The sequence below is a fragment of the Brassica rapa genome, chromosome A01 (assembly GCF_000309985.2).
Source record: "Brassica rapa cultivar Chiifu-401-42 chromosome A01, CAAS_Brap_v3.01, whole genome shotgun sequence".
Classification (NCBI taxonomy): domain Eukaryota; kingdom Viridiplantae; phylum Streptophyta; class Magnoliopsida; order Brassicales; family Brassicaceae; genus Brassica; species Brassica rapa.
Window position 1 is genome coordinate 28,870,291 of NC_024795.2, and position 19,501 is coordinate 28,889,791.

The 19,501-nt window shown below is 34.0% G+C and overlaps 4 protein-coding genes across 8 annotated transcripts; 3 read left to right on the forward strand and 1 right to left on the reverse strand.

Annotated features, from left to right (window-relative positions):
• The first annotated feature begins 402 nt into the window (after positions 1 to 402).
• Positions 403 to 7,955, forward strand: LOC103828209. 4 transcript variants are annotated; one of them, XM_033290601.1, is made up of 3 exons: positions 403 to 1,435; positions 1,601 to 1,676; positions 1,762 to 2,129. In XM_033290601.1, exon 3 carries the CDS (start codon positions 1,770 to 1,772, stop codon positions 1,917 to 1,919), a length of 150 nt encoding a protein of 49 aa, XP_033146492.1. In that variant the 5' UTR covers positions 403 to 1,435; positions 1,601 to 1,676; positions 1,762 to 1,769; the 3' UTR covers positions 1,920 to 2,129. The 4 variants fall into 4 exon arrangements, with proteins under 4 accessions (XP_033146492.1, XP_033146489.1, XP_018508592.1 ...); XM_033290598.1 differs by adding an exon at positions 4,841 to 7,955 and having other exon boundaries at positions 403 to 1,899; XM_018653076.2 differs by having other exon boundaries at positions 403 to 1,676.
• Positions 7,956 to 8,037: 82 nt separating this feature from the next.
• LOC103828208 (F-box protein KIB4-like) lies at positions 8,038 to 9,723 on the forward strand. Its single transcript, XM_009103822.3, has 2 exons — positions 8,038 to 8,155; positions 8,191 to 9,723. The coding sequence occupies exon 2, from the start codon at positions 8,478 to 8,480 to the stop codon at positions 9,666 to 9,668; it is 1,191 nt and encodes a 396-aa protein (XP_009102070.3). The 5' UTR covers positions 8,038 to 8,155; positions 8,191 to 8,477; the 3' UTR covers positions 9,669 to 9,723.
• Positions 9,724 to 10,454: 731 nt separating this feature from the next.
• Positions 10,455 to 12,655, forward strand: LOC103828207 (beta-glucuronosyltransferase GlcAT14A). 2 transcript variants are annotated; one of them, XM_009103821.3, is made up of 4 exons: positions 10,509 to 11,001; positions 11,350 to 11,425; positions 11,610 to 11,725; positions 11,979 to 12,655. In XM_009103821.3, exons 1-4 carry the CDS (start codon positions 10,509 to 10,511, stop codon positions 12,428 to 12,430), a joined length of 1,137 nt encoding a protein of 378 aa, XP_009102069.1. In that variant the 3' UTR covers positions 12,431 to 12,655. The 2 variants fall into 2 exon arrangements, with proteins under 2 accessions (XP_018508243.1, XP_009102069.1); XM_018652727.2 differs by lacking the exon at positions 11,610 to 11,725 and having other exon boundaries at positions 10,455 to 11,001; positions 11,979 to 12,036.
• A 662-nt stretch (positions 12,656 to 13,317) lies between these two features.
• Positions 13,318 to 19,432, reverse strand: LOC103828206 (FT-interacting protein 7). The gene has a single exon (XM_009103820.3). The coding sequence runs from the start codon at positions 16,495 to 16,497 to the stop codon at positions 13,426 to 13,428; it is 3,072 nt and encodes a 1,023-aa protein (XP_009102068.1). The 5' UTR covers positions 16,498 to 19,432; the 3' UTR covers positions 13,318 to 13,425.
• Between the last annotated feature and the right edge of the window lie 69 nt (positions 19,433 to 19,501).

Consider the following 19,501-nt stretch of genomic DNA (forward strand, 5'->3'; position numbering starts at 1 on the left):
TAATTTTCGTGTTTCAGATATTTTTCAGATTTTTTGAATCTTTTTAGGATCCTAAATATCCGAACAGATGTGGACCCATTACATCCATATCGGATCCAACAACCTTTTGATATAGATTTTTAACGTTATTGTACAAAAACATGGTTGATGAAATATTTTTAGAAAACTCATTTTTAAATATGAAAATATCTATCAAAATATAGACGATTGAAAGTTTAGTATATAATATGAGATTTTAGTGGGAAAATTTATATATGATATGATTACGTTATTATAAAAGAAAGAGGAAGTTAAAATGTACACATATATGTTGTGTAACTTCTCTTGCTTTAAATTATATATTATATGATAAAAGTGATAATATAAAACATTAGTTTCAATGCTTTTACAATTAAAAATCAAAATGGTAAATATAGTAATAGTAATGATTAAGATTTAGGAGTGGTATTTGAATAAATAATGAAATTGAATAAATTATTGTTAGAGAAATATATGGTAACATATTGTTAGTCTAAGTTTAAGGTAAGACCAAAAAATAATGAGTTAAATAAAAGGGTCCAAACAACTTTGATAGATAGATTTTTTAAGACTCCTTCCATTTTAATAGTATTGATACTTTCATTTCATTGTATAGTATAGTAGTTATATTATTGTTGAGACAGGCTGTAACTTACTTCTATTATGAGAAAAGATTATTCTCTTTGTAACACACTGGTTTTCATCCATCAGCTCTGATGGCATTCACTGCCGTAGCAGCTTGTGTGTTAGTTCTCAGATATGTACCACCTGATGGAGTTTCCCTACCATCCTCCTCACATACTTGGACTGATGAAAGTAGAGATCAACCTGAAAATGTTCTTGAAGATGCTATAGAATCTTCTGATTCTCCTCTTCTTGGCGATGAAAGAGATCAAGGTACTAAAATTTGATCATTCACATATTTACCCTTTCTATATGTTATTAAGATGATATTGTACTGTAGACTGTAGTTTGCTAAATCTTTACTGATTTTTCATTGAACAGAGGAAAAGTATTTTGGAAAGAGAAGAAAAATTGAAAAATTGCTTCCTGGAGTATAGCTCTTGTGTGCATAGGTGTCTTAGGCCTAGCTTCAGGAGCTTCTGCTGAGCGTCTTCCAAGGTCGGTATCTTAGTCCTGTGTATCCATGCGTCTTGTTTGACTCTTTATTGTTTCTAAACAATTAGATTTAGTTTTAGTTGAGGTGAATAGATTTTGTGGAACTCTGTTGTTGAAAGATTTACATGTTCTTAATATTTGTATTGTTTATATCATCCAACGCCTTTTCTTCTTGACTAGGACAGTTTTCCTCGGTTCACTATGTGTGGTGTCAGTGCAGCCATATTACTTGGCAGTTTGATTACTCTTGGTTGCATCGATGAGGATGATGAGAGGCAAAACTTTAGACACCAAGGAGGTAGTAAGGGTCTCATGCCTTTTGTTTCCTATTCAGACAGAACAAAAAATGAGAAATCTAGTTGAATATAAGAGGCTTCAAGCCATCATTGAGCTTTGGTTGGTGCCTCATGTTCTATCAACGGCGCTGCTTGCTTAACAGCTTCTATATTTGATTCGGTTACAGGGTTTTTCTGCCCATTCGTCCCATATCTTCCTGTTCTCTGCATTCTGATCAACACCTACTTGATCATCAACATTGGGTGAGTGAGTTTGATGGACCATCATGAACATGTATGAATCAATATTGGATATTTTTAAAAAGTTGTTGGTACTTTGTAATGGCAGAGCTGGACATGGATCAGGGTCTTGATATGGATGCTTATTGGAAGCATGATCTATCTATTCTATGGACGGTCACACAGCGTACTGAACAATGCAGGCTACGTTCCAACGACTTGTACATGGGAAACAACAGATCTTCTTGTTTGAGATGGGTGATTTGACAGCAAAGCTGAAGGCGTTTGAGCTCGAGCTTTGTTGCAGCATTTAAAGAGATGGCACAAGAGTAAACACATGCCAATGTATACTATCTATCTTATTAAAACTCAAGTACAAAATTGGAGTGTTTGGAGACTTGAATATGACTTTTAAAAATTTGGAGTGTTTGGAAACATGGATTGCAGTCTTTTAAAAAAAAATATTTTTGTTTGAAAACAAGGATAGTAGTATTAAAAAAAAAAAGTAATGGGCTTATGTTTTTTTAAAAAATTGAAAGTTATCTAGGCCACTTTTAAAATATACCAAAATGGATCAATCTAATTCCCTAAAAAAAATTTTTCTAAACTAACCATAAAACAAAATTTAAACTTTATATACATATTTCAAATCAAAATAATAATTCAAATTTGATTTATATCAAAAATTGATTCAAAAATATACATATATTCAAAAATGGATTTTTACTAAACTATTTTTCAATAACCATTATAAAAAAATATTGTCAATATATATAAGAAAAATATAATACAAAGCCCAATTTGAAATACCAACTCAAATTATGGTTTTCATATTTCATATTAAGTTTTAAAAATATAATATATGTAATTATTTATATGATGGTATGTATAAAATACTATTAATTATATGATTACTTATATGATGGTACATATAAAATACGATTAATTATATGATGATAAAATACGATATATAATAATGACTAGGGATGGGCTTTTGGATACCCATACGGGTTTAGTTCTGATCGGTTTGTATTTTGAGTTTTCGGGGTCAAAGATTTCAGCCTTATTAGAATGTTTCTAAATTTTGGTTTGAGTTCGATTTGGATCTTTGCGGGTTTGGTTTGGGTTTGGATAACTAATTTAAATTATTTTTAAAGTCTTAAATCATTATATATTTTAAATTTCTCAAAATGTATAAATAAAATAATATATTACGTATAAATTTGAATAACATATGTCATAATACTTAAGCTTAACATATCAATTGGCTTGATTTAAAATTTTGGATACGAAATCAATAATTATTTTAAGTATTTTTGGTGATTTGAGTATACTTTAACTATTTCAGATATTTACTTTTGACTATCTATATATATTTTCAAGTATTTAAACCAATTTAAAAGTATCATTTTTGATGTTTTATATACGTTAAATCTAAAAATAATTAATATATATAAGTATATAAATCTATTTTTAGATAAATTCGGATACCCAAATACTTCGGTTCGGATCAGATTCGGTTCTCTAAATAACAAAATTTTGAATAATTAGAATATTTAATCAATTTATGTTTGGGTTTGGTACTATATCTTTGGATCGGTATCGGTTATGTTCCTCGGATTCATTTTTCCAAATCCTAATAATTACATGAAAAACAAATATCAACATATTTTTCAAAATATACACCCGCGCGCCTGCGCGGGTCAAAATCTAGTATACTATTAAAAGATAAGTACAAAATAGAAATATCCCTAACTTTTAACCTTCTTACAAGAAAATACCATTGAAGTGATTAATCTATACTATTAAAGGATAAGTACAAAATAGAAATATGCCTTAAACTTTTAACTTATTTACAAGAAAATACCATTGAATTGATTAATAAACTTACATTTAAGTAATCTGTGTCTTTTCCTTATTGATTAATGCATTCTCATAAATTGATAATTACCAAAATCAAAAGTCGTAATCTCCCTTTTGGACAAGAAAAACTCTCTAAAATCTAGATCACCAATAAATAATATTATTTGTATTGTTCCTAAATTCTAGATTATCAATTATAAATAAATAAAATTCTCTGTTTATCAAAAAAATATGTAATAATAGTTTAGTAAATTATAATTTTGTTGGTCCAAATTACTTCCTAAAATCCAGGTCACCAACAAATGATATTCTATAAATAATCAATCTGCCTTTAATTTAGCTTATACGATATTTATCAATATCATCATCCAACCTACTTGGCTACATAATCAGAAATAATAATATACCTTTTTTGAAAAAGTTAAATAATAATATGCCTTTTTCAGTTTCAAAAAATCTATAGTATCTGAAGTTTCTTGGTATTAAATATTTATCTCGACTATTTTCACATAAATATAAGCCTGATTAGTTATACATATAGGTTTTTTTTTGTTCAACTCATATAGGTTTGTTTTATGATACCAATGTATGTGGTAAAATTAACCGATCAAAACACAAAATATAATTACTCAATGTAAAAGTTATATGTTTATGTTTTAAAATAAATTTTACATATAAAAAAGTAAAACAAATACTTGCGCGGTTATGCAGATCAAGCTCTAGTTGTTACTTATTCTATATGTAAATCTCTTATAGTGCCAATTTCATCTTGATTGTTTGTTCCTTTTACAATTAAAGCAACCTTAAAGAAAAGTCTACAAACATACATTAGCTTCTATAATCACTCGAATGCCGAAGCTAAGATCCAAACCAAAATGTTTTTCTAATCTAATGTTATAAGTTAAGACTCATCTTGACAATTCTATGAAGTTTGGATGAGATTCCCTCTCGTCAAAGATACTCTCGAAAATGGTTGTGATCAGAAAGAAACATGTTTTCATTGTGTAGTGTCCTAGGGTTGCACATTTGTCTAGAGATATCAAAGAACACTATTACACGGCTGTATCATATAAGTGACATCAAAGACATTATAGTGAGAGAAATATGTACATGGATGACTTAGCTTGAAAGCAAAGAACTCAATCTTACAACATTTCAGATATTCTTAGTTTTATACTCTCAATCTAGATCAGTTTCAACTTAAAAGTCATTACATTTGTAGTTCCCATGTTTTCAAAATGAATTTTACACTTGTATCTCATGTTTAAAGTATAGTATGTTGCTATTGTCCGGATAAAATCAAACTAAAATATGTGTTTTATCAGCATTGATATTTTCTTAAAACCAATAAACAAATACCACTAAATTTACATAATTTATTTTAGTATGTTACTCTATTTTGAAAAAAGAATATAGACTATTAGACCATTTTGAGTGGATCACTCTATATTTTTTCTATTAGACCATCTCGAATGGATCACTATGAAAAAAAAAATTAGATATAGTACCAACATTGATATCAAAGACTATTAAACACTATTGATTCATTTTAGTATGCTACTCTATTTGAAGAAGAAATATAGAGTAATCGATTCAATTAGCTTTAAAAAAACAATGTTACAACCTTCTTAAATATTTAAAATGTTTAGACCATTTCGAATGGATCACTATGAAGAAAAAAAATTTAGATATGGTACCAACATTGATATCAAAGACTATTACACGATGATTCATTTTAGTATGTTACTCTATTTGAAGAAAAAAAATATAGAGTAATCCATTCACATAGCTTAAAAAAAAATGTTACAACCTTCTTGGATATTTCTAGTTTTTAGACCATTTCAAATGGATCATTTTATATTTTTCTTCAAGTAGACTATTTTTATAACGGAGTTGGGTTCTACTTTAATGCTACTTTATTTTGAGTGAGAAATAGAGTGATAAATAAAAAATAAAATAAAATACTCTATTTATGTAATAAACTCGTTTGTTACGCTACTATAAATTGAAAAATAGAGTACAATTAGAATATTTTTATTCCACAATCTATTTTAAAATTAAAAAATAAATTGACGTTGGATATGTGTTTTTTTTTTTTTGAGCAAGATGAGACTTAACTTAAAAGTCATTACATTTCTAGTTCACGTGTTTTCAAATAATTTTTACACTTTTCATGTTTATACGATGTTGCAACAAATTATTTTTTTTTGTCAATGTTGCAACAAAGTTATACTATATTTTTTTGTTGCTATCATCTGGATAAATTCAAACTAAAAGTATACTCCCTCCGTTTCAAAATATAAGATGTTTTGAAGAATTTTTTTGTTCCAATATATAAGATGTTTTCATATTTCTAGGTAACTTTAAATTTATCAAAAATTGTGTAGCTAATCAAATTTAATAGTTATGTTTTGTAGTTTATAATTTTAATAGAGTCAATTAGGTGAATATACATGAATTGAGTCAAAATTAGGTAACTACCCATAAGAAGATAAAATGGTAGTTTACTGTAGATTTTAATGCTTGAACTTCCAATTCCACCCCTACTCTCATCTCTATCACCATTCTCTTTCTTCTATCCCACCATTCTCTTTCTTCCGTCTCTTGAGCCTCTTTCTTCATCTTCGTTTTCTTTTCATCCAATTTTTTAATCTAATCTTTAGTCTTCAAATTCACGTGCATTCCAATTTATTTTGAATCTTTAATTGTTGTTGTAAGTACTATTACCGCTACAACTTCCTCTTCTTTCTCATTTCATCATCGCCATTATTTCCCAATCTATGGGTCTTTTCATTAGATTTCTGAAATTAAAAATCAGTTGAACAGTTAGAGAATACGGTTGATTACCAAGATCTCAATAACTCAAGAATCTATTGCTTGTTCTAAGTTTTAATTTAAAAGTTACACAAATTGTTAGTGGATAATTTGTCTATTATAAAGCTACACTTATCAAGCTGGCTTATTGATGATATATGATTTATTAGACGGTACATTATTTGTTAATTGATACATTGTTTGGTATAAAATAATGTATCAATTTACATAAAGAATTATCGGGTATCAAACCATTTAACAAACCATTTAACAAACAAAATTTATAAGCTAACAAATTATGTATCATCTAACAAGCCATAATGCATGTTTTATTAACAAATCATAATTATGTGCATGACGCAAAAATAGTCAGTAACATCCATAACATAATATTCACTCTTTGGTATTTAACAATGTATCGACTAACGATAATACTTATCTTATAACAAATTATGTATCAGCTAACAAACTATGTACGTTACAAAAATATATCAGTTAACTAACTATGTATCATCTAAAAAACCATGTATCAACTAACAACAACTATTTTATAATATTTTATATGCATTTTGTCAATTAGTGGCAACATAAGTATAATATCTAACAAAAAATGTATCACATGTGGGCGATACAAAATCGATGATCACTAAAACATAAATAATATCGCGTAACTACACATGTTTTAGGCTAACAAAAAAGTTATCCAAATCGAGAACAAATTCATGATCTCAATCACCTCGTCTTAGACTTCAGCATATACAAGCTCATCCATTTTCTTTTTTCAGATGAAGAAACTTCAAGAGGATCATGTCTGAACTTATCTCGAAGGAGAAGAATCACAGATTGAAAAAAATGAATTCTGTGGTATCAATGGAATCAAAGATCTCACAGAGATTTTCGAAATTAATTAAATAAATTGTGGGAATTCGCAATATGTTGGATGTAGATTGCCTAAGCTTGATACAATAGTGAGATAATGAATTTTTGAAAAGAAAACAGAGCTCGTGATAGAGAAGAAGGAAAGAGAGAAAATGAGAGAGATCTAGGAGAAGAGATGAGAGAGAGTTAAGAGGGTAGGGACATTATTGGATTTTTCGAAAGTGAACAGTGCAATGAGCATTTTCCTAATTATGGTTTGTTTCATGTATATGGCACCTAATTTCTCATTTTAATAATACTTTTAAGATAATAAATAATTATTTTAATAAATGTGTTTTACCTAAAAAATCTTATATTTAGAAACAGAGGGAGTATGTGTTTATCAACATTCATATTCATATTTTCTTAAAGACCAATACACAAATACTACCAAATTTACAACATTTATTTTAAGAGAAATTCTTGGGTTCACCTCATAGGTGAACATATAGGTTCACCAACCAATGAGAATTAGTTATTTTATATACAAATTTTTTCAAAAAAAGAAACATAATATTTAGAATATATTTTTTAAAAATAAAAGGATAAAAATAAATAAAAAGAGTATTATCAATAAAACATGAATTTTTAACATTGTTAAAATCGTTCATACTAAATCATATACCCTAAATCCTAAACACTAAACCTTAAACCCTTGATTAAACCCCTAAACCCTTAGGTAAAATATAAAAAAATAAATAGAAAATAGTAGCAGCCATAAAAAAAAAGAATTCTTTAATGTTATTAAAACCGTTCGTACTAAAACCTAAATCATAAACTCTAAACCCTAAACTTTTGGGTAAATCCTAAACCCTTGGGTAAAGAGATATTCCAAGGCTTATGAGTCTATCCATGGGTTTAGAATTTACCCAATGGTTTAGGGTTTAGTGTTTACCTAATGGTTTAGGGTTTCATGTTTAGATTTTATGGTTTAAAGGTTTAGTGTTTAGTATGAATGGTTTTAACAATATTAAAAAAATGTTATTGCTATTACACTTTTTTATTTATTTTCTATCATTTATTTTTAAAAATAAATTCTAAATATTCTATTTCCTTTTTGAAAAAAAATGTATATAAAAAACCCAATTCTCATTGGTTGGTGAAACCTAAGAATTTCTCTTATTTTAATTAATTTTCTATTATTATAAAGGAAATTATTCCTTTTTTTTTTCCTTAGAGTAAACAAGGACAAACCCTAAAACACCAACAACCGTTTAAGAAAAACCTATCATGATGACGCCCAAAGTGGAGATGATCGGTTCCAACAAAACGATACGCAACGACCCTATGCTTATCCTCGACCTGGTTATATTGGTCATGGAACGATTAAGCTTTGTTGATTTTCATAGAGCTAGATGCGTTTCTTCAGTATGGTATTCCGCTTCAAAATCATGCCGCATGAGACAAGCAAACCCATGGCTCATCCTCTTTCCTGCAGACGTACTTCACTTACCTCTGGAAAGCATCGACGATTCATGTAAGTTGTTCGACCCTATTGACCACAAAACATACACCGTAAGAGATCTCGGTTCTGATATCCTTAGGACTTCTTGTTTGGCAAGTTACAATAGCTGGTTCCTCATGTTAGACCGTAAAACCCGTTTTTATCTTTTGAATATGCTCACTCGAGAGAGGATTCATCTCCCGTTTCTTGATTCAATGGAATCAACCGACGGATCAAAGTTGAAATTCAAGAGAAATTTTGACTCTAGTTTCACGGTTACAACATTCCGTTACAATAACGTACCATTATTATCAACGTGCTTTGGAATAGACGCTGCCGTTTTGTGGGTAGATGAAAGAAACAAAGATTATCTAGTTGTGTGGGCTTTTGATCGCACTCTTGCATATCACAAGAAAGGAGACGATAGCTGGAGGGTGTTTCGGTCATCAACGAATCAAAGCTGCGTCGATATGGTTTTTAAAGAAAGCAAGCTTTACGTGCTTGTTGAAGACGGAAGCATCACTACTTTTGATTTCTCTTGCGGTGATTCTCCTATGGAATTTGCAAGTTTCACCACGTCACCAGAGTGTTGTGACTTCGAACATCTTGCTGTGACTTTGTCTGGACAAGTTTTGGCTATTTCAAGTGAGGAGAGACACTCATATGACATGTACAAGATGGATCCTAAATCATCAAAATGGAGTATAATCAAGTCTCTAGGGGACGAAGCATTGCTTTTGGATCAACGAATAACGGTTCCAGCCAAAGATGGAGTTTTGAAAAATTGCTTATATTGTAGTTATAGTGATCAGTTTCGTAGAGACGATGATTATAACCTACGGGAGGATGATAACGGCATTTGCGTCGTCAATATTCAGACCAATAATGAAGTTCAATTGTTCAACCATCTTACTGCTTCGTCGCCACTACCTTTCAAGGATGCTCGTTGGTTTATTCCCACTTTTGGTGGAAAATGATTACTTTAAATTAATTTACTTATCTTTTTCGTAAGGCTGAATGATTTTTTTTTTCCTTTCTATAAATTTATGGAACAAGAGTTTTGGTGATTTTAATCTATAGTTGTATGCGTTTCAAATCCAAAGTGTTTAACTAGAAATCATACTCAAAGATCTATTATAGTTTTAGAATATCTCAGAACACTAGAGAAATATGTTCATGGAGGACTTAACTAGAAAGCAAAGAATCCAATCTTAAAACCTTTGTAGATATCCTTAGCTCTTAATCTCAATCTAGATCAGTAGATAATGTTTGCACTTTTCTTTTCAGGTTTAAGATATAGTATGTTGCAACAAAATTATATAACAAAATTTTATGAACATTGATATTTTGTTAAGAACAATACACAAATACTACTAAATTTACATAATTTGCTTTATTTATTGAAGTTTTTTCTTTTGATAAAAAATATCATTTGTTGGAGTTGGTTAATGTTTATGTCAAGTTTGGTGCCAATCATCTTTCAGACTATTGGTACCGTGCCTAATATTTGTTGGTGCCTATTTTAAACCAGTTTAGCTCATAAATGACGATGAAAAATTAGAATATGAATTTTGATTCATACGTCTATGTGATATTTAAATTGTTTAATCATTTTGTAACATTTTGATTTCCCCTAGTATTGTTTTTGGAACTTGTAAACTTTTCTGACAATTGTTAAATATACGGGTGATAACAGAAAGAAACAATAAATAGAAACCCCTATTTATTATTCAACAAACTAGTTCTCCATTAAACCATACAACACTCTCTCTCTTCTTCTTGTCTAGATTCTAAGAAAATTTACAGAGAGAAACAAAATGGCGTTGAAGAAGCTATTGATGATCTCCTTCTCTCTAACTTCTCTCCTCTTCTCATTCTTTTACATCATCCCCACAACCACAACTCTCTTTACTTCTTCAAAGATCCCCACTACATCCCTTGAATCCAACCAAGACTTCAACTCTACACTTCCCTCTTTCGCCTACCTAATCTCTGCCTCCAAAGGGGACGTTGATAAACTCAAACGCCTCCTCAGATCTCTCTACCACCGTAGAAACCACTACTTGATCCACCTAGACCTCGAGGCCCCCGAGGAGGAGCATTTGGAGATGGCCAGGTTCGTGGCCGGAGAGCTTCTGTTTCAGCCCGAGGGTAATGTAATGATCGTAGGTAAACCGAATCTTGTTACCTACAGAGGACCAACGATGCTCGCGACGACTCTTCACGCAATGGCTTTGCTCTTGAGATGTTGTCGGTGGGACTGGTTCATTAATCTAAGTGCTTCTGATTATCCTCTAGTCACACAAGACGGTACGGTGAGTGTACCCTTTTATTTGATTTTGACTAACCAAATCTATTAACGATCTATGTATTTTTCATCATTTCTTGCTTTTAAAATGATCAAGATTTGGATCTAGATTTGTATGATGTACAGATGAACCGGTTAAGATGAATGTATACCTTTGGTTATCTATTTTATCTTAGTTTGGGTTTGGACTTATGATAAGAATGCAATGGTTAGGATCGGTTTGTGTGGCTTAGGATTTGTTTAGACATTGATTCTCAACTCAAGTTATTATTAGGCTGATAATGGTGTGTCTATTTATGGGAGAGTGATGCAATTGTTATGTAATTTATTAATTTGTTAATTAAATGCAGATCTGATCTATGCTTTTTCTGAGTTGCCTAGAGATCTCAACTTCATTCAGCACACAAGCCGGTTGGGATGGAAAATGTTAGTTGTACTCATTTTCTTTTCTACCTTTTTTCATTGAGATTAAGACTATACTATTGATGAGAAAAAAAAACAGAAAAATAATGAACATGGTTATAAATATAAATTTGAACTATATGAAAGCAGTATTATTGATTTTGCAAGAAAAAAATGATTAATATTAGTAATACAATGAAATGTGTAGGAACAAAAGAGGGAAACCAATAATAATAGATCCAGGGCTTTATAGCCTCAACAAGTCAGAGATTTGGTGGGTTATCAAACAACGAAGCCTCCCTACCTCTTTCAAGCTCTTCACAGGTTTCCTTTCCTCTTTCAACTTTTATTCATTATTAATTTAAAGACCAAACAAGTATATGATGTTTAGAAATTTAATCTGAAAATGATTAGAAGAGTGTTGCGTCCAAGGATTGATTTTAGTTGAGTAAGACATAAAACCTAATTTGTTTTTGTTAAAAAGGATAAAAATGTAGAAATTTTCTTTTTGGTGAAATGTATTTTGATTTAGTAAAGAATGTATAAATGATACAATATAGCATGTGAAATATTTCAGGTTCAGCTTGGACATTCCTATCAAGACCGTTTTCAGAATATTGCATAATAGGTTATGACAACTTACCAAGAACTCTCCTACTCTACTACACCAACTTCGTTTCATCTCCCGAAGGCTATTTTCAGACACTCATATGCAACTCGGATGAGTTCAGGAACACGACCGTGAACCACGACCTTCACTACATAGCGTGGGACAATCCTCCAAAACAGCATCCTAAGACACTAGGGACAAGGGATTACAGAAAGATGGTAATGAGTAACAGGCCGTTTGCAAGGAAGTTCAAGGGCAATGACCCGGTTCTCAATAGGATAGACCGAGAGCTTCTGAGAAACAAACGGAACCGTGTGTCAAAACCCGAACTTGGTCCTGGTTCGGGGGCTAGGAGGTTGAAGAGTTTGCTTTTGAGGCTTATGTTGAGAAGAAACTTTGTCAAGAGACAATGTAGATAGGAAATGTGAGCTATGCTACTCTATATGGAGATACCTTTGACCTTATTCTTTCTTGGTTTGTTTCGGTGTTTAGTGTTTAGTGATTCCTAAAAATAATAATGAAAATTTTAGATATACTGTTGGGGTGGATTTGGTTTTGGATTTCCAAACCATTATACTATATAGAATTTTGGATGGACGAGGTTGTGATACTCCATATTATAAGCGTTTGACCAATCTTTGATCTTTGTGAAAGCATATATTTCTATAGCTGTTGATAATTGTTTCTTTGGGAATGAGTAGATTTAAGTTTTTTTTGTTGTGTTTTTACTAGGAGTACTTAATTTGTCTTGATTTTCTACAAGACATTAATGTTTGAAACTATAGTTGTTCAATGTGGGAAAAGGCAAGTGAAAGAGGTCAAACTAAACCAAACAAGACTGATCTTTAAATCAAAATGAAATACTTGTTGAAATGAGTAATTTTATAGGTATCCGAAAATTAAAAAAAGTCCAGACATGAAGTAAGGAACTAAGCATCATTGAGATAGATTGGTAATGCTATGGTTCACGGTCATAATCCGGTGGCGAGACCGGTCGACCAGCTCTCTACATTGGCTTTTTGGTAGGACAACTTGTAAGGGCAATATTTATCTTTATTATTCTATGGTTTGAGTTTTCCTTTTCCTAGAGCAACGCTCCTGCGATGCAGCAACGGTCATACACACTAACTTCTTCACCTAAACCACGACGGATCAGATTTTCTTGAGCTTTATACGAATGTCTTTTAATGTTCTAATTAAATATTTGGCCCACAAAGCACTAACGGTCAAATTTCCATCTATTGGTGTGATGAGATCTTAATGTCTACTCACGGACCTACCACCACAAACTTATGTTAAAAAACAATGAAGGTATATAAAAAATAATAATAATTAAATATTCCGAGAATTACATGACAAGAAATAGATAAAACAACAAAAGACAAGATTAATACTGGACCACCCCTTGTCTGAATCACAGGATCTGATCAGACATAGAAGGAAGTCGACGGAAAAAGTTGGCCGGAACTGAAGGCATATCGTCCCTGAACCTCGGGTGTCGGATGTAGTAAAAACCAAACCCCAAAACGAAGATCTTGAAGGGCACAATGTAGAACAAGAACGACGCGAAAAGACAGAACACCACAAATATACATGTGGCGCGTGGGTCCTTCCAGTTGAAAAGCGCCTCAATACGCTCTCCTTGAGCCGCCACATCACCTAGTAAAGTCTGTGCTCGACCGGCTAATGCCCTTAACCGGTCATACCTGATGCGGACAACCTCAGGTGGTCTAGTCGCCGGGAAACCGTCAAACTCCTCGTCTAGCTCGTCGGGTGCAACAGAGTCAACGCAGGAAAGACGAGTGTCAACGCTACTGACTTTGAATCTGCCACGGCAACGGAACCTCAAGGCAAGGATCAAGAACGCGTACATGAAAACAGTTGGTAGAACTAAATGCGGACACAAGACGATGGCCACGAGAAGCAAGTGAACTAGCACGGTGGTTGGTGGGTGGACCCAAGTTCGTATCCCGTGAACCCAACGGGCTATAGTAGCGGCACGTGACAAGAACGTGATGACACGGAACCAATTCGCTTTGCTTCTCCTCATGCTCCACACATGATTGTCCGTGTCAAGCATGTACTGAACCACCTCTTGACCCAAAGGCGGCTCGGACCGGGCCAGCCTGGCAGTTACAATACGCATAGCCGTGTGACGTAGAATGTCTTGTTGAGCCGGGCCGAGGGGGCGGACATAGTGCATCCTAGGTAGCATTGGCGTGACATAAGCTTGAATAATGCTTAGCCAAGAGGGACAAGAAAACCGAACCGCAATTTCTATTTCTCCCATCTTCTTGGCTCCGCTCGGTAGTACTACGGTTAAGGTGTAGGAGTTTAGGTAGACGCGGTTCATGTCAAGAGTAGAGAGACGTATCCGGATTTTCCCAACCCTTAAGTCTCTCCCTTGTTTCCCAGCTTCGTCGCGTTTGTATCGTCCGTTGTCGAAAACTCCAATGGTTAGGACCGTGCACGGATCATAAACATCCCAAGTATACTGCTCGTTCCACCGCGGATTAAACCGGTCGAGGATGGTACGAGTCCGAACCCATTTGGGACCATACTTTGCAACCACATAGGCATCAGTAGTACCGCGCGTACCGTCTCTTGTTTTCACCGGAAGTAAATTAGTAGCTCCACGGACACCCACTTCCAACAAACCAATAGGTGGCTTCGCTAGCTGTTTAGCGGAAGGTCTAACATCACTCGTCACATGAGCTGCTTCATCCAACACATGATATCCACCTTCAAGGCAAACCTTCACATGTATCCTCCCTGAGTATGGTTTATTCTCGTCTCCGGCGAGATTAAACCACCTCGATTTTGGCTCCGTCCGGTCATCATTTCTCCTCTCGACGCTCCCCATGTGAATCTTGGTCTGACCAATTGACTGACCATTGGTTATATCTTCCACAGTCACTATCAAGAACGGCTCGAACGGCTCCGAAGCTACGAAAACTAGATCCTCGTTCCAAGTCGGGTTACCGGATCCAGACGAGGAAGCTGACGGTCCGATCGAAGTCCTAGCCGTTTTGAAGACTTGAGGTCCAAGCTGAGCTTTCACATACAACTCAGTGGTGGGGTTCTTCGCTTTAGGTTCGGGACCCGAACCTAGCTGCAAGTCTTGGGTTTGTATAACCGTTAGCCTTAAATACCAAAGCTTCGGAGATAAGTAAACCTTGGACCGGGTCTCCGGTATCAACCCGCCGGAGTCCGACTGCCAAGCCTCTTGAAACGCTTCATCAGCTTGAGTCCCGAGCCAAACAGCGAGCATGACGTCATTCCCAGGAGACTTCTCAGACTCCAAAGTGTACCATTGAGGAGCCAAAGGACTATCCGGAGGCACTCTCTTGGGAACCTCTTGAAGGTCAAACGACACCGTTCCAAGACAACTCTCCGTTGTTGTAACCGTTTTGTCTTCCTTCTCGACTTTCTCTTCCGACCAAACCGAAACTTCCAAGGAGCTCGAGTTTAAGCTCTCTTTCTCGAAGGCAAACACTTGGTCCCAGTCTTTACCGGTTTGGCATCTGGTTTTCACACCGGTTGTACCGATCACGAGCTTGGCGTAGATCGGATTGCTCCCGTCGTTGCTCGCTCGCTTCGCCTTGGCTACGCGGATGTATAGAAACGGCATTCGATCGACGAGATCGTAACCACCACCACGGTTCTGGTCTCTTGTTAGAGAAGGGAGATCAAGATCCGCTCCGATTAAGTCTTGCCGGTTTAGATTCTCTGGTTTAATCTCTGTCTCTTTTTGCTTCACCGTCTCTGTCTTCTGCGGCACAGCCGGAGGAGGAGGAGCCGCCGCCGCCGCGGCTTCAGGAGGCTTTGTTTTTGTGTCCGCCGTAGCCGGCGGAGCTGCTGCGTCTGGTTTCTTCTCCTCCGGTTTGGCTTCCTCCTTCGGTTTATCCTCCGGTTTAGCCTCCGGTTTAGCTTCTTCCTTGGGTTTCTCCTCTGTTTTCGCCGCCTCTGCTTCTTTCTTCCCCTCCTCTGTTTTCTCCTTCTCCTTCTCCCCCGCCTTCTCTTCCGCCGCCGGAGCAGCCTGACCTTCCGCCGCAGGCTTCTCCTCCGCCGCCGGTATACTCTCGTCAACATAATACGCCTTTAAACCGATCTCGCCTTTGATCTGAGAGAAGACGCTCCTCTTCTCGAGCGGGTAATAAACAAGAGTCTCGGACCCCGCCGCGGCGAACGCGTTTCCGGCGATCTTGACTTTCCCGAGAAACGTGCTCCGCTTCCCCGTCTTCTTGTCGTTGCACAGATTGATCTCGAGAATCTCCTCCCCCATGGTCGCCACGTCGTGTACGAAGAACTCGAGCTTCTCGTCCCACTGGGGATTCAGATCTCGGAACTTGGTCTTCGTCCTCCGTCGCTGGCCGTCGAAGTCGACGATCGCGTAGGCGCTCGCCGTTCCTTGGCCGTCCTTCGGCATTAGGTTCCTCGCGTTGCAGATCTCTACGATCAGCTTCCTTAGGACAGTGTCCGCCATTGTTTCTTTCTTGCAGCAATCTGGAACCGATCGGTTTTGTTTCTTCAGTTTCTTTTTAGAGAGAGAAACAAAATTTGAAATGTTTTTTTTCTAGAGAGAGAGAGAACTGATTGTGTGTTTTTTTTGAAGTACTGTTTGTGTTCGAAGCTCGAGAGTGAAGGGTTTAAAAAGGGGTTAGAGGTAAAGTTACTACACGTCAGCATTGACACGTAAGATAGTACGCCACGTGATTTAACATAAGAGGACGAGTCAAATTGTTATTTGTTTTTAAATTAAAAAAGTTTAGTGCAGGTAATCTGAACACCGTGCTTGATGCTGGTAAGTGGAATCTCACGTTCATTGATGAAAAAAGAAAATAAATACTGATTTTATTTTATAAAAGTCATGTGTTTTTATTTGTTGTAGTAATAAATAACGGTTTCTACAATTTTGAAAATAGGAGTTAGGTGATGTGGTTTGTGCATTTTTCAACTAAATAGCTCCCCCTTTGAAAAATACGAACGAAATGACAAATGACGCATTGATAACGTTAAAAGATAATTAATGAACTGATATTTGCTTAAATCTAACGACTTACAACATGCAGAGACTTCCCGTTAGAACATGAACGAAATGACAAATTGTTTTGTTATCAAACCGTGTTTACAGCGTTACAAACTTATAACGTTCAAATTTAGTTAATGAACTGATATTGCTTAACTCTCTAACATTATGCATTAATTAATGTAATCTCTTTTTATTTTTCTAAAATAATTAATGTAATCTCACCAAATTAAATTAGATTTAACATTATATTAAAACCAGTTTCATGGGAAAATCAGAATCTTGGTTTAGGATTCAAGCTTCAAATGGTTGCTATATGTCCCCCGCCCTCTACGTGATTCAATCAATATAATAAGCAAAGCCTTGCTTTTTGTTTTTCAAATATTTAAATAATTAGAGATCTTTATTGACATTTATGAATTATAAATCTGTATAATGAAATTTGATTTACAGTAAATTCATGTTCCTTACGTGAAGTATAAAAAATAACGAAAATGCTTCTTGATTATGTGAACATGGAATATATGCTTGCATGGCCGGTAAGATAACATTCATGCAACTGGAAACTAAAGAAGAATCTTCCATAAATACAAATTGCATTGAAAAAAATGCATAGAACTTGCACTTATACTTATACTTGTACGTTCTTGAACTATTATAAATTACATGGTTTTTTCTCCCTTCACACAAGATGTGTCTGTGTACTTGTGTATATCACTGGGCACTGAATTATAAATAAAATAGTACAAATAAATCAGAAGCCGTTAGTTCTTGTTCCAAAATACGCGCACGTGCAAGACATATTTACAAATCTTTCATGTCTATAAGTAGTAGTACTGTTTTATTATAATTTTCAGTGAAGTTTTTGGAATTTACTTAGGTCATTACGAATCTTGTCAGAATACTTTCCCTCTGAATCGTACGTGGATTCCGAACATCTAATCAAAATATAGTACTTTGTGAAATTTTGGACCAAGATTTTTGTGACGTTTATGTAATGTAGCATACTTATAATCTTTTTTTATGTTGACAAAAAAAATATAGTCTATTTTCATACATGCATAATACATGACACAAATTTGGGTCTGAATATAATTAAGAATTCGACGTCTCACTTTCTTTAGGTGGGAGTAAATTGCGTTTGTCTGAATCATTTCCCTTTTATATTTCAAAGATTTGAAATATATCTATAATCAACAGTCAACACTAATTAATCTCACCTTTATAGGAAGCTTTCATTTGAAGCAAATAACTTTAGAAAATGGGGTTGCTGTTAAAATTAAAATTGAACATATATGTTCGGAACAAGAACATCAGAGAATCTTGATGATTTGGCATAAAGATGAAATTACCTATTCTTTTTTCGTTAACTTTACTAATTATTAATTATTGATGATAGTACCAATACCAGCATAAAAAATTGTATGACACAGTACTTTTTATCAATTATTAAAATATGAAATATTTCAACTTGCTTTGCTTTTAGTTTGCTTACTTGCTGCTCTCTGCAAAAATGAACGTTGCTTTGTTTTCGTGTTTCTTGCAGCAATAAAAACATACTTGATATTTTAAATGACATATATTTACCCTGTCCTATAACTTTCTTCGTGAATTTGTTTTTGAAGTATAGAATTTATATAATACTGTTGTCCACCTTAGGTCTCTGTCTGATATGTTTTTCCCCAACGGTATTTATTTTTTTGTAAAAAACTAATTTTATTTTTGTTTGTTTTCGTATGGGCCTTTCACGAGAAGTGAGTTTTGAATTTCGGTAGACTTTTAAGTTACTTAAATTCAACGTTTCTTTTGATCCAAAAAAATGCTGAACTCTTTGGATCAATGGGCTCGGGTCGCAACGGGAGAAAGATTTTAGCTAGGCCAAGCCCTTTTTATCAAACGAGCGGGCTTCAGATCAGCAATGTTTATACCCACATGCCAGCCATCGCCATACAGAAGAAATAAAAGTCTGAATGAGTAAGCCGTAAACTTGAGCAACAATACACATACACAAATGAAATTATTTTAGAATTAACCTTTTATTTTTATTTTATATCATATGTTGAAAGCATCATAAAATGATATCACCAACCTCAAGGTTGTTTTTTTCAAGTATTATATACATATATTTTCATAGCTATTTTGTCATTTATTTTAAAAGTTACTTACCTGTCTTTTGAGGAAACTAAAGAAAGTAAGAATGAGTCATTGCATTAAACTAACGCCATATTGGTCTATAAATAATTGGACAGTGGATTATTTATCTATATGAATTATTTATAAAATTTAAAGCTACCAATTTTAATTATTATTTAAAATTTGGGGAAACCCCTAAAAATATTTTTTATATTTCGTATTATAAATAATTTTAAATGTTGATTATTTAATATACATATCAACTTATTTTTAAAAATATTATTAATACACCTAGCTTTCCTAAATTTTAAACAATTACATGTGAATT